This window comes from Rhamphochromis longiceps, linkage group LG20 (assembly GCF_057381845.1).
Source record: "Rhamphochromis longiceps isolate RC_006_pf linkage group LG20, R_longiceps_female_GT1.1, whole genome shotgun sequence".
Taxonomy (NCBI): Eukaryota; Metazoa; Chordata; class Actinopteri; order Cichliformes; family Cichlidae; genus Rhamphochromis; species Rhamphochromis longiceps.
This window is the reverse complement of record NC_140576.1, coordinates 29,846,347-29,869,685: the sequence shown is the minus strand read 5'-3', so window position 1 is coordinate 29,869,685 and position 23,339 is coordinate 29,846,347. Positions and strand designations below refer to the sequence as shown.

The 23,339-nt window shown below is 40.7% G+C and overlaps 2 protein-coding genes across 3 annotated transcripts in view; one reads left to right on the top strand and one right to left on the bottom strand.

Annotated features, from left to right (window-relative positions):
• Positions 1–558: 558 nt before the first annotated feature.
• On the top strand, positions 559–20,441 carry LOC146645587 (serine/threonine-protein kinase 38). Of its 2 annotated transcripts, none has more exons than XM_085392852.1 (14): positions 559–669; positions 8,870–9,007; positions 9,453–9,504; positions 10,419–10,541; positions 11,855–11,938; positions 12,016–12,139; positions 12,471–12,625; positions 12,851–12,953; positions 15,077–15,138; positions 15,914–16,031; positions 16,125–16,248; positions 16,420–16,515; positions 17,831–17,925; positions 18,014–20,441. In XM_085392852.1, exons 2-14 carry the CDS (start codon positions 8,877–8,879, stop codon positions 18,148–18,150), a joined length of 1,404 nt encoding a protein of 467 aa, XP_085248978.1. In that variant the 5' UTR covers positions 559–669; positions 8,870–8,876; the 3' UTR covers positions 18,151–20,441. The 2 variants fall into 2 exon arrangements, with proteins under 2 accessions (XP_085248978.1, XP_085248976.1); XM_085392850.1 differs by having other exon boundaries at positions 12,851–12,962.
• A 308-nt stretch (positions 20,442–20,749) lies between these two features.
• The window catches only part of pex10 (peroxisomal biogenesis factor 10), an 8,996-nt gene continuing 6,406 nt past the window's right edge, over positions 20,750–23,339 (bottom strand). The window contains exons 3-6 of the mRNA XM_085392853.1: positions 23,309–23,339; positions 22,904–23,070; positions 22,600–22,735; positions 20,750–20,958 (exon numbers count right to left, since the gene is read on the bottom strand). The exon at positions 23,309–23,339 is cut by the window's right edge and continues 373 nt beyond it. Of these exons, the coding sequence (XP_085248979.1) occupies positions 20,890–20,958; positions 22,600–22,735; positions 22,904–23,070; positions 23,309–23,339 (403 nt within the window). The 3' untranslated portion in view covers positions 20,750–20,889. The remainder of the gene's footprint in view (positions 20,959–22,599; positions 22,736–22,903; positions 23,071–23,308) is intronic.

Genomic DNA, 23,339 nt, shown 5'->3' with positions numbered 1-23,339 from the left:
AAATAACTCTTGGTTGATTTCTAATAAAACTTTGCAGCCGAACTTTTTCATGGTTAATTATACAGTTAACTATGAATCTTTAATTATCCATTTACACTTGTGTGAAACCTTTCCCAGCATTACCAGCAATACATTATCCTGAAATTGGACTTTGAGGATCCAAAAGAGGCCACAGGGAGTCTTTAAATACCGGACAGAGCAAAAATAAATATTATTGCGAAACTTGAGGCCACTCATTTCTCTTTATGCAGAGAATAGCCTATTATTTTATAGCTGTAACTTTATTGTTTGCTGAGTTTAAAGCTTTCTTGATTTCCTTTAAATGTGTATTATTATTTTTATATTCCTTTAAAATTGTTATTTTCTATAAAGAGCTTTGTTACTGCTGTCAAATAATGTTGCTAGCTTACAGTACAGTGCAGTAATGCCGTTGAGCTGTTTCTCGGTCGTCTTATGAGAATCAAATTATTAACATGTCGCCACGTGTTTGAGTGAACGCTCAAAGTGTCATGTATGTGACGAGCAGTGGAGAAATCCACTCTTTCCTGTGCTGGCTCACGGAGGAGGGCATGATGCGCCGCTAGGTGTCCGCTGAGTTCAAACTGCTGGTGACGCAACGCTCATCGCAAAGCAGAGCAAGAGGCGACAGCTACCGCACCTTCGACCAAGGTAAGCGAACAAAGAGTAACTCTAAAAACGTGGAATTAAACGACGACAAGTTGCTGTAGTAGCTGCTTTCTTTTTTTCGCTGCCTTGTGAAACAAGTAACGAATATGTTTTTTTGTTCCTTATTGTACTTGTGACAAACGACTGGGGCGCTTTGAGCAGATAAGTAGCTAACGTTAACTAGCTAACTTTCACTTAGCTGTTTGGTTTGGAGAACTTCAAGTCAAGTTGTAAAGCAGTGGATACGAAGGCCGGTGTTTTCTGGTCAAGGCTTTAAAAAAATAAAGACGCATACATTCAAAGCTGAGGCGAAACATTTCCTCGAAAAAGGGCCGTTTTATTTTGAAGGAAGTATTGGATATCGCTTATGTTTTCCCTCGCTGACTTTACGCTGGCAGGAACTTTAATAGCAAACTAGCTAGCTAACTAATGATAGCAAGTTAGTGTAGTAGAGTGAGATTAATGAAACTTTGTAAATTTAAAGTTCTAAACTTCAAGAGAATGAGGAAGGATCGTGAGTGTTGGCTTAAGTCATTCTCTATCCGTAATACTTTACTCTTTCGGCACTGCGTGCGTCCGGAACTACGTGTTGTTGGCTCCTGTCGGGTTTAAATGCTATTTCTTGACCGTCGCGTTTTATTTATTTCCTCTTTTAATGCACTTGTTTATCTGAGATCATAAAACTTTGAGCAGATGCAACTTGCGGAAAAAGGCAGACGGTGTGGACTTCAGTGAAACGTCATAAACGTCTGACAAAACATGACATAGCCCCCCCCTATTTTTCTCTAATTGTGTTACGTGGTGCATAATTTCATAGAATTTGTTTACTACACATAAAAAATAATTTACTCTCCCACGCACCAAATGTAACTAAAGTTACTAATGTTAGCTGTACAGGCTGCAGGGGATCATGACATTGTCAGTCTACCATTATAAACTTGGTGAGATAATACTTGTGGTTCTTAGGGATTAGTGGTGGTTTGGAGGTTGGAAATGTGCTGATTTCCCACAGTGGAAGCCTGTGTGCTTTCCTAACAAATTGTTAAACAGTCCAATGTATAAGTTCCTTCTTTATACATATTTGAATCCTTTGTCACAAACTATGTAACAGTATAGTGTACAATTCATCAAGTAATTCAATTGTAAAAGGTTTTGCTTCAATGATGTGCCACTCTGTAGCATGAGTGCTTCACCCACATGTGCGACTAAAAACTGACCTGCAACAGTATTTAGGGGCAGCGTGTGAATAAAAAGAATAACAACATTATGCCCACACAGCCCCCAGTTATAAACAAAAACACTGATAACATAGTGAATATGATGTTGTCACATGGAGCGTGCACACCACTAAGAGCAAAGAGGCTGAGCTGTTACTGAGACGCTGAGTGAGAAACATGTTTCCAGCATCCAAAACAGCAGCACTGGTCCTGTAATCATCAGGGATGGGGAAGAAGTGAGCAGTTTCTACTCCATTATAGATATCACTTATCAATTCTCATTGGCTCCACTTTGAGTCACCACCATCTCTAAGCAGCATATCAAAGTCATCATATTCATGCAAATGAATTGCATGTTTGTGCATGTTGGAGGTGTTGCCACTCTTTGTTGTGATCAGTGTTCCTGTCATTACTCAAATAAGTAATTAATGCACATATTACACAGAACACTTTCCTTGAAGGTAATGCAGTAGGTTACTTGATTACACCTAGGATTTGTTACATTACTTTCATGTTGAATGATCTGAAATACTGTCTCATAATGACCAATTAACAATATAGACCCGAGGCTACAACCAACACAAATCCCTGTCCTAATGAGGACACACCTGAGCTTTCTCAGAGCATTTAGGTATGAAAACAGAGCTGATGACACAAATCAAATATAAGACACTTTAAAGTGATCCACAGAGATTCTACTGTAGGAACATGAACAGGTAGAACGGAAGCTGCAGCCTGGCTGTTCATCAGTTTGTTACCTGTTGATGTTCAGCTGTGGCTCACTTTATCACGGTGCTGGTCTGGGGTCAGCATTTACTCAGCTTTAACATCACTGTGGGCTCTCGGCTTAGCGTTAGCATGCTTGCTGTGCAGGTGCTTTCAAAGAGCCAAAGTTGTGTTAACAGTATGAGGGATTTGTATCTGTCCTCCACTTTACCATTGCGCTCTCATCCTTTTGTGCAATAAAGCTAATGTCCATATCCAAACTGAAATCAGCTGATCGTAGTGAGAGTGCAAGAATCAACAGGCAGGCAGACTAACGATTCGATATATTATTGTGTCATGAATGTTAGCCATCTGCCTCCAGATGACACATTGTTGTTGAGAAACACCATGAATCTGTAAATGTAGGCGTAATCTTTTTGTTAACAATATTAGAATTAGATTGCGGATACAAATTGGCTTTGTCCAAAAGGTGGATGAGCTCTCCCTCAGATAAAGAGTTCAGTCATTTGGGAGGGATTCAGAGTAGACCCACTACTCCTCCACATTGAAAGGACACGGCTAAAGCTGTGTCCTCCTCGGTAAAGTGTTTAGACCAAGCATGTCCTACTTGGAGGAGGCCGCAGCGTAGACCTGGGACACACTGGGAAGCTTATATCGATTGGCTGGCCTGGGAACTCTTCAATGTTTCTCCGGATAAGTTGGAGGAGGTGGCAGAGGGAGATTTGGGCTTCCCTGCTGCCCTGCAACCCGACATCAGATAAGCGGATGATTTATTATTTTGTTATTTTAGATTTAAACTTTTAATTCAGTGGCTGTCATGAACATTCAAACAGTGTGCACAGCACTAAGCACCACACTACACAGTTCATTCGTTTTTCGGATGTCATATTTTAGTAATGCGTGAACGCGTTCTGTGTTTTCATGTCATGTTAAACGTCGATTTGTTTTCATCATTTTTCTTCTGCGTTGTCGGTCTGCAGTAAGTGTGCAGTGTTGGCAAGGCGTGATGTGAGGTGCTGTGCATTTAAGCAGCATGATTCATTATTGAAGAATGTGATTCATGGTGTCAGGTGCCTTTGTTAGTTTGACACTTTCCATTACTTGCGTATCAAATTCAACCTAATACCTGCGTGTTTCTTGGTTTTTAGACTAGTCAGTTAGTCAAAAAATTTTTTCCTCGTGTAGTAGACTAAGAGATCTGAGGAAACGTTGAACATCCCTAATTAATAAATTAATAAATAAATAAGCAGTATATGCAATAATTTTACATCTTTAGAGTCTTCTTCCTTGCAGAAGAGCAAAGTGTGAACTGGAGTCAGGTTCCTTGTCCGTGTGCACAAACTTGGCTAAATAACGACAATCCTGATTCTAATAATACGTGCAGAAAGAAACAATAAAAAGGCGATAGTCTAAGGAAATACTGGAGGCAAGCTGATTGTGCTCGCAAACCCAACAAATAAATTATGTGACATTTGTTTGCTGAGGAAAGTTGTGACAGTGGCGAGATTTGTGACATTTAATGTGTTTGGAGTGTGTAGTTGGTGTGCAGTCTAGTTGTTTCTTTTGTTTCCCAAAAACTCACAAGGCATTGTCAGCATTTTAATGCATTTTAATATAAATGGTTGTATATAACTGCTGCATGACATTTGAATATGACAGTTTTATATTTGGATTTCAGGTCATAACAGTGATTCATGAAACATGTTAGCTGCATTTTTTTTTTTTTTAGGTCCAGTGTGTCACAAACTGACCTATGAATCATTCAATCATAAACAAAAGGGATGAACCAGTGTTTCATCTACACATACCAAACAACTTGAATGCAATTTTAAATTGTATGGCTCTTTTTTTTTTTTTTTTTTTTTTTTTTTTTTTTTTTCACTAGCAGCCTATGTCACAAATGTATGATTTATTTTCTTCTTTAGCTGTACGTCAGCCATAACAGTTTGGCAGGAATGAAATAGTATTTTTGATTGTGAGTTTTTGAGAATCAAAAGTCAATCTCAGCGAGGTTTGCAGATTTTCCTTAAAAATTTGAGGAAACTTGATAAGACACACAAAAAAAACCCCAGTATGACAAAACTGTCTACAGATGAACATTATCTAAAAGACCTACCAAAGCCCTAACATAGCACCTGCGAGATGCACAGGCATGAATGAAAGAGTAGGCTGTCAAGTAGCCATTCTCAAGTAAAGGAAACATGGAGAAAAGGCTGAGCTGTGCCAAATTACACAAAAACTAGACTAAAAATCAGTGGCAACAAGTCTGATTGTACAATGAATCTAAAGAAATAGTTGTTCAGAGTGTCTACAGAGAACTGTAAACACGGTGGAGTGTCTGTCATGGTTTGAGGCTCCATTTCAGCGGTGTTCGGGATTTTGGGATTTTTTGGAATACTTTACCCAGGAGGCGACCTCCTCGACTGCCTCCTGTCTCCTTAGAGTAGCAGCTCTATTCTGAGCCACAATACGAAGTTAGTCATTAATATACTACAACAACATGGGAATAGAGCAGCTGTGATAGAATACAGCATTAACGAATCAATGGTACAGAAGTGGAGGAAGCAAGAAGAATGAATTGAATAAAGTTTGATTTATCTGACTGCTTTGTTTCGCTTAATGTGCCTTATAACCCCGTGCACCTTATAGTCCGAAAAATACTAGGGCTGCCATGATTAGTCGACTAGTCACGATTATGTCGATTATCAAAATCGCAGACGACTGATTTAATAGTCGACGCGTCGTTTGAAGCTTTGTAAGGTCACAAAAGACGCAGGAATAAGTAGTGGGATTTAAGAGTGTAATAACGGACTGAAACAGAAGATGGCAGCACTGCGTGTACAAGGATGCCAGCTGCCGTTAAACCCAGAAGAAGAAGAAGAAGCTGTGTCCCAGAATTTATAGCGCAGCCCAGCTCAGTTTCCAACAATGGCGGCAGCTAGTTAGTTTTAATATTACTCTTATTATTCTTTCTGGGTCACAAAATAAACGTTTAACATATTTTCAGTCGAGAATGTAACTGTATAAACCTCAAATATCTGCTCAGTTTATCAAGAATCCCAGGCTGCATCCTGGCTGCATGCCAAATATCCTTGGGCAAGATACTAACCCCATGTTTGCCTACTGGTGGTGGTCAGAGGGCCCGGTGGCGCCTGTGTCCGGCAGCCTCGCCTCTGTCAGTGCGCCCCAGGGCAGCTGTGGCTACAATGTAGCTTGCTATCGCCAGTGTGTGAATGGGTGAATGACTGAATAGTGTAAAGCGCTTTGGGGTCCTATGGACTAGAAAAGCGCTATACAAATGCAGGCCGTATACCATTTAAAAATGTTATTGTTTGGCTTTTTCCAGTGTTTTATTTGTTCCTGAGTAAATCGGTTTGTCTGAGATTAAAGTTTTTACACAGCTGAATCAAGCAGACAACTGATTATCAGAAGTGTGAGATGCTCGAGAATATACTCCGGTGTCCTGTTATATTTTAGATAGCAAGGAGTTTATTAAACTTCACCGAAACAATCTGCAAATTTCATTAAAATGTAATAAACTATCATCTTGTCTTTATTTTTAGTTAGCACATACCTTAAACACTTAAAGCTGTAAGCTAATGATAGTTATATAAGAGCAGATGCTGCTGGTGCAATAAGCTGTACGTTTTACGTCCAATGGATGCATGATCTGATTAGTCGACTAATCGCAAAAATAATCGGTGACTAGTCGATAGGGCTGCTCGATTATGGCAAAAATGATAATCACGATTATTTTCACTGAAATTGAGATCTCGATTATTTGACGATATTTATTTAACCCTTTAAGACCTACTATAGAACCAAGTCCGCCAGAGCTTATATTATTTTTTTACATGTTGTAGTGCCATTTGTGGGAGCATTTCAAGTTGCTATACATCAATACAACTGTTATAACCCATATTTTAATGATATGTATGCATTAAGTCCACAGTAACTACATTAATTGCAAAAAAGTGCAATAAACTACAAAAAAATTGAAAATCGTTTGTTTTGTTTTTTTACATACATTTCTAGTTAGAGAAATTTAAGAGGTTTATCCCTCAAAACTTTAAATACAAAAAAGTTGCAAAAAATAGTTTACAACAACAGGAAATTTATTTTGAGTGTCTTCATAGTTTTTTTTGGAGATATAGCAATTTTTATATACTGCAGGAAAAACAATCCTATGATGCAAATTTGCAAAGAAAACAGCATGTGCATCAAAATAAACTTTTCCAGCAGTGCAATTGAAGTTCTAAGCATCCCAGAAACTATTCAGAAAAGTATAGAGTCAAACATGACTTATAAAAACACCAGTATAGGCTTTTAAGGCCTACAAGTAAAAAAACTACATTTTCCGCGAAAATGACGTCACTTCCGGTTTCGGGCAGGAAATGGCGGACATGCGATAGTTCGCGTTGACGTCTTTTTCAATGTGGGAAGTGTTACGAACAGCTGATCGGATCGGCAAAGCGTGTTTCTGGAATATTATGTTTTTGTTCCTGCAAGCGCTTTTTATAAAATTTTTGCAAAGCTATATGTGGAAGGAAACCGTGACCGAGGACAAGCTGATGGCATAAGATGTAAGTACAACAACTCCGGTTTCATATGCAAAAAAATTATTGCGCTAGCTTGCGCGGTTCCGGTTCTACAGGGATTTAAAAATAGTTACGCAAAACGGAGCGTGCTGCTCTGACCGGCTTTAAAGGGTTAACAATAACAATGTATTGAATAATGACTTTAAAAAAATAATATAAAATAGTGTGCAAATACTGATAACAGTGCAAATGTTTGCAATATAAGAAATAAATGAAAAATTTAAACATCTATGTTTAGTTAACTTTGCAGTGTTGCTCTGTGGTCCAGCTACACTGCAGCAAAGTTTACACACTGTGTCTACTTGATCCACGTCTAACTCCGCGAACCCATAATGTTTCCACACCACTGAAGTGTTGGTTTTTTTTTTTTTTTTTTTTTTTTTTTTTTATACCTCTCTTTTCAACCAACAGCAGTCACACTCTCCTCTCCAAATAACTTCTGCTTAGCTTTCCGAGCTTTGCTTGGGTTCTCTTAATTGTTGTGACGCGTGTTCGAAATGCAGAGAGGTGCGCTTGATTTGCCCAAGCAGCGCGAGAGTAAAGCACGAGGGAGGTGCAAATAATCGGCGCAGTCATTTTTAATGATCGTTGAAAGCCCAGATCATAATCGTGATTAAAATTCGATTAATTCAGCAGCCCTACTAGTCGACTATCAAAATAATCGTTTGTGGCAGCCCTAAAAATACGTATTTGACTTTTTTATTTGGCACACTGCAGTTTAATGTAGCAAAGCACCTCTTTTTTTTTAACTTAAGTGGATATTATACATGGTTATGCTCAGGATATCTCAGCCCATTTCTACTGGAGATGCATTTTGGTTAAACTTGGAATTTGCGTTTGCACTGTTAAATGTTTATATAGCTTTAATGCACATTAAAAAAAAAAAAAAACCCAGCTGCTTGTTTAAGTAAAATAAATGGATGAGCTTTTTTTTTTTTTTTTGCGTTAGTAAAGTTGTGGAGTTGTATTTTGTCTCGCAGAAATTATATCGTTATCGCAAATTTTCAAATATATATCATGATATATATTTTTGGCCATATCGCCCTGCCCTACCGTCCACGATCATCTAGTCCACTAATCGCGCACATCACTAGCAGACATCATCCAAAGAAAGCTTTTGGAATATTCATCAGGAAGCCTGATAAACCTGAAGATGACTGAGAGAAATAGTTGGAAGCTTGCTTAAGAGAGTTCAGGCTGTTTTCAAAGGTAATATAGATACCTGGTTGTATCAGTATGACTGTTCAAGCTTGTTCAAATGGTCCAAACTGTTTCCTAGCAAAACATAAAGTGACATGTGGGAAAAGGCTTTTGCACAGTTGTGTTAAAGCACAATAATCAACAGTTGCTCAATTTCCTGACTTAAATGCAACTCTAACCCAGCCCTTCCACATAATATTTAAAATATCCTCCTCTGGTCTGGTGTCAGTTTTTTTACATGTTAGATTTCCTCATTGTTTCTTCATAGCAGCATTGTCACAGGCAGCAGAGCCTGCTACTTTCCTTCCTCTTTCTGTGGACCAACGGTCTTCTTATTTCATAGTTTAGTATTTTTAGATGTGGGAAATCTGAGATTACCATAACACGAAACATGTTTTAATAGAGCAGATGTCTTCTCTGCATCCTTCAGTGCACAACTCTTTGCTCTTTTTATTGTCTCAGGTAAAGCATGGCAATGACCAGCCAGACCTCGTACCCCTCCATGAGTAACCACACCAAAGAGAGGGTCACCATGGCCAAAGTGACCCTGGAGAACTTCTATAGTAACCTCATCGCTCAGCATGAGGAGAGAGAGATGAGGTAACGCTCACAAGCTTTAGTGCTTCTTACATGAACAAAGGCTAACGTTGCCATTTTAGCTTTAGTTATGAGCTACAAAAAAAAACAGTGGGCCGATTAATTTGTCCTCCAAATAAAACAACTAACCACTGAATTCGCAGCACAACTGAACCTGATGGCTAATGCATGGACAACCCACTTTGTTTGTTTTGGTTCATCAGGATGTGGCTCCTGTCAGTATTACACTGAGGAGGGGTCACTTCCTGTTGTGACATTCACAGTACAGTATAGTCATAACCTTGTCCTGACTGGTTTATTGCATTTTTAGTACAGAATGTTTTTGCTATATGAAAATGATAGGGTAGTAAAAGTGCACTAAAGCTTTGTTCTGTGTTTGTCATGTGTTTAATAAAGAAACATAATAACTTATGCCTGTAACCAGTAATAAGCTGTGCTGTGGTTTCAGGCAGCAGAAGCTGGAGAAAGTTATGGATCAGGAGGGCTTGGCTGATGAAGAGGTGAGTAAGGTGTTTACTGACCCGTGTGTTCTGGAGACTTATGTCACAGTGTGTGTAATCTCCGTGTTGGTGTAGGTCAGGTAGAGCAGGTCAGCTACTGATTGGAAGGTTGGTGGTTCGATCCCTGGCCCTACCAGGGATTGCCAAATATCCTTGGGCAAGATACTAACCATCTGAGTATGAATGTTAGCTACACAGCACTAAAGTATAGAAGAAAGTGCTTGTATGAATGAGTGTTATTGGCATGAGGCATGTTGTATAGAGCGCTTTGAGTACTCCGGGAGAGTAGACAAACACTATATAAGAATCAGTGCACTCAAATGTTATACTCAAAGAGTGTAACGGGAACAACCAATCAGCTGTTGTATCTCCAGCTGTCTGTGTCTGCTCCAGAGTATAATAAAGTCTCACAGTGGACATGAAACGCTTCATGTACAAAGGCTAATTTACAGCATGGAGCCCTGCTCTCAAACAGCCTCTGTAGCTGCATTTAAAAAAGAAATCGGAACTTAAAGTTTTAAAAATGAGTCTGGTTGCTTTTGGTCAGTAGACTTCCATTTGTTTATGTTAACTAACTGGTAACAGAACCAATAACACGGGGGGATTTCAACTATAAACCAGTCTAAGGGATCACCTTTGTGCTACCTCGGGCTGCAACAATGAGCTTTATGTTTAAAAAATCATGGCTATACCGTCCACTTTCACTGGCAGTCCCTTAAACAGTAAACAGTTCTTCATTCTTTTAGCTAGAAGCACTGAAAATCCACCAGACAGTAATCTAAGCTGGGCTGTTGGAAGTCATTTTTCTTTCTTAATTTGCTTAACAGTAAATTTTAATTATTGCTTTAAAATAAGACACCTCTGAAGTGTGAATTAAACAGTATAGTGTATTTAAAGTGCTGTGTCCTCTGCAGAAATGTATCCGGCGCTCTGAGCATGCAAGGAAGGAGACCGAATTTCTGCGTTTGAAACGTACTCGACTGGGTCTGGAGGACTTTGAATCCCTGAAGGTGATTGGCCGAGGAGCTTTCGGAGAGGTAAAAAGCATTTGATGCTGTTGTTTTGAAACATGGAAAAAAACGGAAACAATTCTAACTCTGCTCATCACTGTGTAGAAATGCACCAATTACAATTTTGATGTACACGTTGAAGTTTGCTAATGCAATAACTCTAAAATGAGGTGACGAAGTTTCAAATTGATAGTGTAGGTGTATCTGCTGAAAATTTCAGATGAGTTTAAATGTCGGTGACCTAAACCTCAGGGTGAAGGTTAGACGTCAAGTCTTGTAAAAATCTTGTGAATGCAATAGCTAGGCAAAAAGCCCACATGGGATTTTGAAACTGATACTGTAGCTGGTCTATGCTAGGAGACTGAGGGGAGCTCATTCTGATTTAAACTGTTGCTTTAAAGGTTCAGTGAACATAGAACTTTACTCCAACGGAACATGAGATAAGAAATACTTTATTTTTGTCCACATTTGAGATATTTTTTGTTACAGCATTTAAAAAAACCAAATGTAACAAGTAACCACGTCTTGACTGTTACATGTTGCTGATTCCTCATGTTACTAGCTCCAGTGCTGGTCCCTCAGCATATCACTGCAGAGTGTAGTGCACTCGCTTCACCTGGTTGATTAGAAAAAAAATTCCATCATTTAAAGAATCTCTGCTTCATTAGTAGATCTGTCCTCTATGGAAGCCCATTTCCGCCACTAAAAAAAAAGTATCCATAACTCGAATTTTCACATTATTTTCTCGAAATTTTGACTTATTAACTCGAAATTTTCAGAAAAGTAACTCAAAATTTCGAGTTAGCTCTGCCAATCAGTAATCTACGTTAATGATGTCATTTCCTTGTTACCCGGAAGTTAAAGCCCTCAAGTACTGCTACAGCTAAGCTACCAGTATTACAGCCAGTCATGAATGCACATGAATGAATTGCTGAGTATTTTCAGCCAGGCTTCACAAATGATGAAATCCTTGTGTTATTAGCTGAATCACATGGCGTTAAAATCAGCAAACGTACTCTCGAAAACTCTGTTGCGGTCCGGTTTTGAGTGCGCATTACTCTGCGCCATATGCTTCTGGGTAACAAGAAAATGACTTCGTTCACGCAGATTGGCAGAGCTAACTCGAAATTTCGAGTTAATAAGTGAAATTTTTGAGAAAATAACTCAAAATTTGGAGTTAAGGATACATTTTTTTTAGTGGCAAAAACGGGTTTCCATAGTCCTCTCCATCCATCCTGCAGTCAATCAGTGAAAGAAGAAGAGAGGCTAACTTCTGGGCAGGAGAAGCTCCCACACCCATCATCAGCTTTTTGATGAGCACTCTTGATTTCTACTTGCAGGTACGCTTGGTGCAGAAGAAAGACACCGGTCATGTTTATGCTATGAAGATCCTCCGCAAAGCTGATATGCTTGAGAAAGAACAGGTGAGCTACAGGATACACACCCTGGAGTGCTGCCCTTTGACATCTGTGTGTAACCCCTTCTTCCTGTCCATGTACAGGTTGGTCACATCCGTGCTGAACGAGACATTCTGGTCGAGGCCGACAGTCTGTGGGTGGTCAAAATGTTCTACAGTTTCCAGGATAAGCTGAACCTTTACCTCATCATGGAGTTTCTACCTGGAGGTACGAACGGGGCGCTGCTCAGCATGAAAAACTGCTGTGACACAAGAATGCTGTTGTCATCTTCAATAGTACTGTAGCTGCACCCCTCTATAAGTCTGGCAGTCAGTTATGATTTCATCACTCACAGTCAAAAACAGTTTAGGGGAAAAAACTAGTCATCCTGTTGCTTCACATTAACAACACTCTCATGTCTCTGTGTTTTGTTTGTTTTTGTTTTTTCGATGCATTGCACAGACGTTGATGCTAATTAGTAAAATAAACCCGCTTAAATGTGCTGGAAACCGTATTCATCCGTCCTGTAGAATGACTGTTCTCTGCTGCTGTGGTGCAGGCGACATGATGACCCTGCTGATGAAGAAGGACACTCTGTCAGAAGAGGCTACGCAGTTCTACATAGCAGAGACGGTGCTGGCCATTGACTCCATCCACCAGTTGGGCTTCATCCACAGAGACATCAAACCAGACAACCTGCTGCTGGACTCCAGGGTGCGTCCGAGCTCTCGTTTTTACTACACTCACGTTTTCTGTGGAAACACCATTTTTTTAAAAATGATTGGAACATGTGACCATAGCTAGACTGAGTTTCTGTTTGGTCTGTTTATCTATGAGGAACTTTGACCTTTGGTCACAGTGGGGCACACGTCTGGTTTTGTGACCCTGGTATGACGTCATACTTTGCTGCTATGTGTAATGTTGTGCTCTTGGTTTCAGGGTCACGTGAAGCTGTCTGACTTTGGGCTGTGCACAGGCTTAAAGAGGGCTCATCGGACTGAGTTCTACAAGAACCTGAACCACAGCCTGCCCAATGACCTCAGTAAGCAAAGTCAGCAAAGTTCATTTAATTCAAATATGGCTTGCATGCAGCCCCCGTCACTTGCTTGCATTTAACTTGTTTCCTTAAAAACAGTGCTCACAGCTCAGAAGTTTGACCACGGTCAGTGTGAGCAGACTTCCTCCTCTGCTCAGTTTTCCATAAATCAGATGACAGGAAATGTGCAGGATTGCTAGGAATACTGCTATAAGTTGGATGTTTCTACACAGTGTCTGAGTGTTTGCAGTCACATTTGACATGGTGACTATAATATCTGGGCCTACAGTACTGTACAAAAGACTTTTATTAAAATGTGCACACAACAGAATTTGTACAGTTCTAGTAAGGATGAAAGTCAGGCTGCAGCGATTGATTATTTTAGTAATTGAGTAATCTATCGATTATTCCATCGATGAATCGTATAAGAAATAGCTTTGCAATAATAAATATTTAATATACAAAGAGAATAAACACGGGTCTTTTAAAATGAACTGCTCAGTGGTTTCCATTTTAGAAACTGTAACATTAACTCAACCCTTAGGCTGTTTTTATATAAAATATTACATTAAAATTTTAAAAGAAAACACTTCCTTAAGTGCCAAAATCTATAAATGCTCTAAAGTTCTCTCTGACAGTGTTTTATCTCGTGGATGAGGTATCTGGTGTGCACATGTTCAGTGTTTGTGTGTGGGTTTGTGTGCAGCCAGTGACTGTAAGCCTTACACGGAGCGTGTGCTGGCTGCAGTGAAGGAAGGCCAGTTTGCTGTGCTGCTGAAACAGATGTTATGATGCAGATGTTCATTCATTCTGATAACAACCTAAAATTGCTTGGCTCAGTGTCTTAGTTTTACTGGCTTGTGAAAAGGTGTTTATTTATTTTTAAATATTAATGTTTAATTCATTTCAATTAACACTTTTAATCTGAAAAGTGTTACAAAGGCTTAATATGGTCCAGTACACCCAATGCCCCCCTTTAGACTCCCCCCGTTTGCTGCAGGCATCAAATAGGACAGCTGCTGTACAAACAGGCTAAGTTTGCATTTAAACCTGCAGATGAACTGCTATCTCTGGAGGCTTACTGCAGATTTCTGTGTGAAACAAACAGCAGCTGCTGAGTTTGCTTTTCTTCATGTTGGAGTTTGTTGATCAGCTGCTTTGATGAAGGACACTTACTTTTTCAAAGTAAAGGTTTTAATGGTGATCGCAGGAGCAGCGCTGCTGTTTTGGACGACAAACACTTTCTTTCACTCACTGTCTGTAAGGACTCCACCTCTTTGTGTTTGTGTGTGTGTGTGTGATCAAACTATGACAGCATCATATTCATCAGTGTTTTTGTTTAAAACTAGCGGCTGTGTGGGCTCGTTATACGTTTTATTCACGCGCTGCTTCTAAATACGTTTCTATTGCAGGTTTGTTTTTAGCTCCAAATGTGTTGAATTATTCCAAATACTTGATGAATCGCTGCAGCCTTACTTGAAAGTCGGACACTTTTATTCCTCAGCACAGGTGCGCGCGCTCTCTCTCGCTCTCTCTCTCTCGCTCTCTCTCTCTCGCTCTTTAATTATTTCTGTAAGGAGTCTTCAGGAGTACTTCTCCTGAACACTCTAAAGCTCTTATTTGGATGATGGCTGCCCATTTGTATCATCCTTTCAGCGTGATCCCACTCTGCCTCCATAATGCTGGGATCTGGGCAGGCCAGTCTGAGTGTATTCCATTGTGTGTTTGTCTATCCAAGAATGGTTTCACTGCTTTGGCAGTGTGGGTGAAATCATTGTCATGCTGGACAAATTAAGCCACTGGCAATCAGATACTTTCCAGATGGTGTACCAGATGGTACATTTCTGTGTATTGAAGCATTGGCTGAAGTGCAGCCTCAAAACATGAGCTGTTGTGACTGGTTTCAGTCTGGTTCTTGTATAGTTTGGCACACCTCAGCCTTTTCACAGTTGTGTTCACACAGTGATCATAGACATCATGCTGAAACAGCAGGCCTGACCGTGAGGAAGACTTGCACTCACCTTCAGTGGCACAAATGTTATGTATTCAATGACTGATGAGAGCCTCGCTGTTTGTATGCACAGTGATGGAGTCGTAGCTTTTAATATGGAGTTGTCTTGCCTACACAGCATCCCAGAACATGAACTCTAAGAGGAAAGCAGAGACCTGGAAGAGGAACAGGAGGCAGCTGGTAGGTTTGAACACACATGTGATTAGAAAGTGTAGAAAATGTCTGCTATTTGGTATTGTGCTCGATTGGATTTGGTAACACCACAAAAACAATGTTAATGGAAATATTTTTGTCATTGGGATAGTTGTTAGAAATCGTACATGGCGCCACAGTCAGGGGCTCACGATAAACCCCAGAGCCAAATGTTACTAGTTGTGAATAAAAAGAGAAACCCACGGGAGTATTTGATTGTACAATTTGAAATGTAAAAAAGAAATGCTCAGTGCGTGGAGCGGGCGACCACATGCCATAAGGCTGAGAGCGGACGGCCGGGTTCGAGTCCACCCCGCATGTCTTCCCCTCACTCCTCTGCCCCCGCTGTAATGAAATGCTCATTATTTAAACTATTAATTCATTGAATCTACAGAAAAAGTGTAATAATGTGCTCTTCTTGAAACTTATGACGACAGCAGCATTTGAAGGATGAAAGCACAGTGTTATGCTTTTCACGGTCAATAAAGTCCTGCATGTTACCGACATATAAAGCTCATATTCATTTATTATAATAATGTAAATGTATGGCACAAAGGAAGCATGACATTGTGTGGCTAGAATTACAATCTCACTTCCTTTTGTTTTGATTAGATCAGCCCTGAGTTAAATCTTGATCTTACCCGGTGCAGACAAAGCAATGTCTTTGTGAAGCCTGTCTGTGGGAAGTGTAACATTTAAACAAAGGTGGTAGCTTTTCCCATCCTTTCATCCTATGTATTGACCCCCTTCCTTTATCCATCAGGCATTCTCCACAGTGGGAACACCGGACTACATTGCTCCAGAGGTCTTCATGCAAAATGGATACAACAAACTGTGTGACTGGTGGAGCCTGGGTGTGATCATGTATGAGATGCTGATAGGTAATTTTTCAGGAAATGAATCTTATTCACCTTTTGAGGTTATTATAAGATGGACTTTTATAATATCTGATTCCTGTTTTTTGGTCTGTGCAGGTTATCCTCCATTTTGCTCAGAGACGCCACAGGAGACGTACAGAAAAGTGATGAACTGGAGAGAAACACTCGTCTTTCCTCCAGAGGTGCCTATATCGGAGAAGGCCAAAGACCTCATTCTCAGGCAAGTGCACCTCTGCTTTCCTTCATCTCCCATCCTGTCATAGTAGTTCATGCTGTTGTCACTCTTGTTTTGTATGCGGACCATGGAGGTTTCAAAAATGTCAACTTTCTAATGGCTTCTAACACCTGAGGTGTTTGTATTGCATTGTACTAACTGATCGTGAGTTTACAGGTTCTGCTGTGAGGAGGAGCACAGGATTGGGGCTTCGGGCGTGGAGGAGATCAAGTCCAATCCTTTCTTTGAGGGCGTAGACTACGACCATATCAGGTGGGCATACTTGCCACGCACATTAAAGATGGTTGTGCTGACATGTTGAATTCTCAAATGTCTTCATTTTAAATTGTAATAATCAACTTAACATAAACAGAAGAACCCAGAATCTCTGAGAGTTGTGAATGTGCCTACAGGTCAACAGGAAGGCATTTAAAAATGAGTTTCATTAGATGATCTTTGTCTGGCTGGAGTCCTGTGCACCCTCAGATGTCCTTGAGGATGAAGACCCTGGTCCACTGTTTTGTGACCAGGACAAAAAAAACCCACATTATTTATCCCGTATCTAAGGTTTGACTAACAGGCAAACCTTGGCGTACACCTTCCCTGACAGGCAGGCGCTCGAGTCCCCTTTCTTAAACATAGGAACCACTACCCCAGTCTGTCAGTCCGGAGGCACCTCCCCAGATCTCCACGTGACATTTCAGAGGCATGTCAGCCAAGGATTAGGGTCACCCTCCCCTCATCCCGAGACGCTGTTTCCTCTATAGAAAGCGTGTCAGTGGGATTACAGACATACTTTCGGCCTCTGCAACACGTTCCCAGTGATCCCTCACTATACACTTGGGTGCACCCTGTCAGTCTCTCTCTTTACGTGAAGGTTCAGAACATACAGCCACAGATCCGATGAAAGAATTCCAAAATCAATCATCGACCTGTGCCCTAGGGTGTTGTGGTGCCATGTGCACTTATGGACATCCTTATATTTGACTGCAGATTGAAATAGAGTCAAGGCCCTCTCTACAAGTCTGGTTCCAGAGCCCAAGCCATGCGTTGAGGTTAGCGCAACTGAGCCGACATCTCTCAAACTCACACGCTAGCTCAGGCTCCTTCCACGCAGGAAGGTTGACGTTCCACTTCCCGATAGCCAGTCTCTGTATCTAGGGATCGGACCTCGGGCCTCTGCCACCGACACACACACTTCATTTGATGCTACTGCGCCACCTGTAGGTGCTGGGCCTAAAAGAGGGTAGCCCAAGCTGGGCACAGCCACCAAACGCTCTCTCTCCAGTTTCTTCCCCAGGCCTGGCTCCATAGGGCGGGGCCCCCGTAACTCTATCCCGGACAGGGTACACTGGTGCCTTGGTCATCTTTTATCAGTAGGGGTCAATTGAATCGCTCTTCATCGTTTGCCTTGGGAGACCCTACCAGAGGTCAGCATGGCCCTTGGGATCACTGGGACACACAAAACCCTCCAACAAAGTAATGCGGCGATTTGTGGAGAGGACCGTTAGCCATTCAGGCAATTTGCTGATTCTGTTTTCAAATGCAAACTTTGACTTTCGTTTTGTAACTTTACTGATGTTTCCAGGGAGAGGCCTGCTGCCATTCCCATAAATATCAGAAGCATTGACGACACCTCAAACTTTGACGAATTCCCTGATTCAGATATCCTCACACCTACAGGTACATACAGTGTAGCTCCAAATATTTCATGCTTTGTTGTGAAATCTCAGATTATTAAAATGCCTTACTACTTGTTGTGTTACTCCAGCCACTCAGGTGTCCAATCAGGCTGAAGCTGATCTGAAGAACAAGGACTGGGTCTTCATAAACTACACCTACAAACGCTTCGAAGGCCTGACGGCTCGAGGTGCCATCCCGTCCTACATGAAGTCGGGGAAAAGATGAACACCACCACACGGGTGCTTGTCCAACTCCTCCATGAATCCTGAAGGAGCTGTCTCGAGTCCTGAAAGAACTGTCTGTGTGGTGTCACACAGCTCTTTGCAAATAAAAAGGGGACTACTTTTCCTCTGTTGCTTTCCACAGGAATGTTTCGTTTCACTAGTAGGAACTGCTGCAATCATTCTGCAGCTGTTCGCTCTATCTAATGCTTCCGAGGGTACTTCTCTACTTCCTGCTCACAATGACACTGAACTGGGAATAATATGTCCACTTGCATTTTCCACCAGTGGCTGCAGATGGTTTTCTTCACTCCTGATAGCACCATTGATGTTCCCTGTGTGTAAAATGAGCACACTGTTGTTGGACTTACCAAGTGCTCTTGTCTTTCCAAACCAGCACATCCCCCTCCTTGAAATTATTTTTTTAAACATGTCAACTTGAAGATGGCATCAAATCGTCACGTGACATGAAATAGATGCTTTTCAGGGATTCCCTTCTTATGTTTCCTTTTTCTGGGCTTGTCTAAAGTGCTGCTGGCTTCTTAAGATCAAACCAAAGACTGAACTGAATGTTTGATCTCTCCATTTCTTCACTTCCACTAACTCTGTTGTGCTTGTTTAGGTTAAAGCGTGCATATTTGAGAATTATGAATTTTATGGAACAAACACACACAGATCATGTGACATTTGACCCCATCATGTCTGCCTTCTGCACCTTAAATGATGTGGATGTCGCTGTAGTATAATCAAGCCTCCAGCTCCTTATATTGCGTGCTTAAAATAATAGTTTGGGTTTGACAGGGCAGGGGAAGGAAACGCCCACTAATGGCTGTGCTCATTATTTAATGTGCAACTAATCATTTTGAATTGGTGACTTGTTTTCAGAGTTATAGAGACAAATGTTACAAATGTTCAGGAGAGCCAACCAGCAAGCATCTTTAGTTAAAGGGGAATATATTTTAATTAAAATGGATTATAAGATTAAATTGAAGAATGAATAATTGTTTGAGTGATTGACTAACAGTCTTATGATGGATGTGTGACTGACTAGTTGTTACCAGACACTAGTCGGTTAACAATTTCAGAAACTTTTGTATTATGCATAAAAGTGAGGGTTTTAAGACATGATTATTGGTCCATTAATATGTAGCTTTAAATGGTGTTAACACTTTGACCCCAGGATTGTGCTCCAGCTCTGTTAATGGTTCTTTGCCACCTCTGCGCTTATCACTGCTTTCAAAGCACTTTGGACTGGTTTGATTTTCCTTCAAACTGGTTTGCTGCAGCTTGAAATCTATTTGATGTGATAAAGAGGTGGTGAAATGGCTTGAACATGAGTTTGTCTCCACTAAAGAGCAGACAGGACCAGTGGGGAGTCGGTCCATCCACATTGAGGGCTAAATGATTCTTCAGTGAACACAATATCCAGAATGCTGTCATTTAAAGTGAATGTAAATGAACTTTTTTGGTATTGTGGGAAAGTGCTTTTTGCCACAGTAGTTTCAAAATGCTGTTTGTTTGAATGAGGTGTAGACCCCCCCCCCTCTTTTTAACTTCAGCGAATCCAAACTCTTAGCAATGTTGTTAAATTGTATTTTGATCAGATTAATGCTGTGTTTTTAAATGATCAGATGTAATATTTCCAAGATGAAACTCTGCTCGTATAGTTGAAGCTGTATCCAAAGATATCACGGATGTTAGACTGGTTTGTGAAAACTAAATGTTTGGTTTGTTTCTCATGTTTCTGCTGGAATGGTCTTCTGCGAGTCTTAAATCAAAGATTTGACTTTTCTATGTAATATAGTATATACAGGTAGTGGGTAGATAAATCTCAGTACATTTTAGGATACAGTGCTCCTTTTATTTGAATGGCTGGGTTCCATTTTTTTAACAGTCTGTTATGATGCTCCAGCTCTGCATGCTTTAACCAAACCGTAGATGTGGTGGCTTAAAGAAACTGATGTAAAATGACTTGTTTTATTGGGTGTGTGTGCGCGCGCGCATGGTTGTTTTTTTTTTTTTGTTGTTTTTTTTTAACCAGCAATGTTTGCAGATGCTGTGCTCGTCATTATGCTCTGCATGTCGTCTGAGTCAGATAAGGGCTTTGGAGAAGGTGGATGTACAATATTTATAAACCACTGTTTGCTGTTGTACGTTTTCTAATATTTGACAATTAATTATTCTGCACTTCCTGTATTGCTTCTGAACTCTGTAGCATTATATTTTTATTTATTTATCTACTTTTAACCAAGAAGTGAACCTCTTGGTAATTAAAAAAAGTATTTTGCAAGAGTATTATGGGCCCAGGTTTGCAGTATTAATACTGCATATTCTTCGAGAAGTCTTGCACAACTAGAATCGAAGCAAAGACCACAGACACTAAGCTCCATCATAGACTGGTCGTTTTTTTTTTCAGCCATAGAGTACGTAGAGCCCTTCACTGGTTCCGTGTCTCGTCATATTTGCAGCCTTATTCCAAAATATGAGCAGGATACGGCTCATCTGACACCTGTCACTGGATCAGCTGCTACGTTTTATCCGAGGAGCGTGCTACTACAGAAATGCAAAAACTAACAGAAACAGAGGCTGCAACACAAATCATGTACATGTTTGTATTCATATTTTAATACTTAATGTTTATTGGTAACATATTTTCAATTTTCTTTTAATAATGCAAAGAAAAGAAAAAAGAACAAGTTGTGTTTTCTGCAGTTGAGTTGATTACAGTGGAGGCTCTGTGGTTCTAGCTGTAGTTCCTCAGGTACACCAGTCTGTGAGGCTGGAACTTGTCCCGACACAGGGGGCACTCTGCCTGTAAAACACGAGGTCAGGTGAAGACTGCTCTACCATCTATTAATGCTTCAACATTAAGTATCATCAGTCTATCTTTAATCATGGCCATGTACTGCACTTACTGGTAATTAAACATAGATTTAAGATGTCAGTTGACCAGCCTAGCTTAGCCAGTTATGGACCGATCTCAGGCCTTTAGTTTCTATTTCAAAGAGACTCCTGTGCTGTGAAACAGCAGACTGAAAGGTTTACAGAAAGCTCTTGCATGCAGAAGCACACATTTTCATTACATAGCAAAGACAAAGGCCTTGATGTCAGTTGATGTCTAAACTCAGATGATGTTAAGAATCTTAGAAACCTTTTGTCTAACTACACTCTGGATGGCTTTAACGACCACGATGTGTAAATATGTAAGACTGCACAATATAGAGTGATGCTGAAAAAAACGAGTTCATATAATGATTACTTCTGGCTGGACTGATAACAATGAACTACGAGTTATTATCAGGTTGTCTCAGAGGGCAGGTAAAAAATGCTGCAGTGAGTAGAGACAGCGTGTTTCTCCTATACTGGCTCCTCTTCATTGGCTCCCTGTTAAATCTTAACATCTGCTCCCACACAAGGTCTTGAATAATCATGCCCCACGGTACCAGATCACCACAGTGCCTCTTTTTATATACACCCACAAACCGCAAGCAAGCCTGCATTAGTAGCTGAAGGTGTGAAGCCGACGGTGCCACAGGAAGGCAGCCCAACAGGAAGGAAGCATGGTGGAGCAGTTGGTGTCTGTCTTTGCCTACTTTCAGTTTATAGGACTATCCGTTGGATGACGTGCCCAAAAAAAAGGAATTAAAAATTAAATGTATCTTTTTTCCCCCATTTCTTGTTTCTATCTTTTAATTAGATAGAAAAGTAAGACTTGCACTTAGGCACCTCCAGAGGACAGAAAGGACTCACGTCAGAAAGAAAACTGCATTCTTTCTGCTGTAAAACTTGGTCACTTGCTTTTTATTTTAGTTGTCAAGTATTGTAAGACTTTATATTAAAAGAAAATCTCAACAATCTCTGATGAGCATCATGAAGAACATTCAGGGAGGGGCAGCCGTCTGTGAAAGCCAGCTGTGGGAGGAGCATAGCACGACCACACACCACAAATCAGCAGAATTCCTGTTATAGGAACAACATCTGCAGAGACCGTCCAGGGTACACCGGGATGCTGACCCTCAAAAACTACCTGTACTCCTGTTCCAGGATTCCCCTGTGTTCATTGGTTAAACAAGCTAGCTTGTAGATTTAATCAGCTGTTAAGTGTCTTACTGGTGTAAATGTAAGCAACGCTGCCCACCACGACTGAACTGGCATCACTGTGGGCAGACTGGAAAATGTCTACATTCAAAGTTTCAAAATTTTCGATCAGTTATTTCTGCCCATTTTAATGTTCAAGTTATTAAAAATGTGCGCTTACAGTGCGTTTCATTAATTATCAAACATGTCAGAAGCCAGTAAAAGGACATTGGCTTGGCTACAAATACCATTAGTGTCAGTAATCTAGTAAGCATTTTGGTTCTTTCTTACTTTATTTTGACAAGACGGCAACAGGAACTTAATGACAGCTGACACTGCTGTTTGTCCAATAACACTGAAGATGGTGCACACTGACCTTGGTGTTGCACCACTCTGTGATGCACTCCCAGCAAAACAGGTGTCCACAGGGGGTGGAGGTGGAGTGTCTCCTCTCCTCCAGGCAGAGGATGCAGAGGGCAGCTCTGGGGCCGGAGCTCTGTCTGTGCTGTGGACTACACAGACATACTTCAATTAAATGTTTGTTTTTTTATAAAGACATGAATTTCATCAGGTTTTATTTCTAGAATGCGTTTTTTGTAGATTAAATCTTGCTGGAACAGGAACGATGCCCCGACATGAGCACATGGTGCTGGGATTTAAGCTGTCACACCAGTGTGTACCTGAGCTTCCTGTGGAGACTCCACTCCTGCCTGGCTCTCTGTCTCTGTCTGAAGTTGTTGAGTTGCAGACACACAGTGATGAGCAGCTGGAGGAGGGACATGACTCCCAGTAACCTGTAACTGCTCCCGACGGTGCTGTCGTTACTGTTCAACCCTACCACACGCATCTAAAACACACACACACATTCATGAAGATACGAGCTGTAGGATGAAATGTCACTTTCATTGGACTCCAAGTAAAATCAGGGTCACAATTCTGCGAAGAAGAGTAGCACAGAATTCATCCACAGTGATACCAAAGATGATCTGATGCGTCTAAGTATGACAAATATGCAAAAATCAACAAAATGAAAGAAATCAGGGACAAATATTTCCTACAGCACTGGATTTTTTTAAATGACCTACATAACTAATATCAGCCACTCTCTTGGACAGG

Coding starts and splice junctions, on each gene's coding strand:
- LOC146645587 (XM_085392850.1), top strand. CDS start 8,877: ATGGCAATGACCAGCCAGACCTCGTACCCCTCCATGAGTAACCACACC. Junction 9,505..10,418: donor AGGGCTTGGCTGATGAAGAG/GTGAGTAAGGTG, acceptor TGTCCTCTGCAG/AAATGTATCCGGCGCTCTGA. Junction 10,542..11,854: donor GCCGAGGAGCTTTCGGAGAG/GTAAAAAGCATT, acceptor TTCTACTTGCAG/GTACGCTTGGTGCAGAAGAA.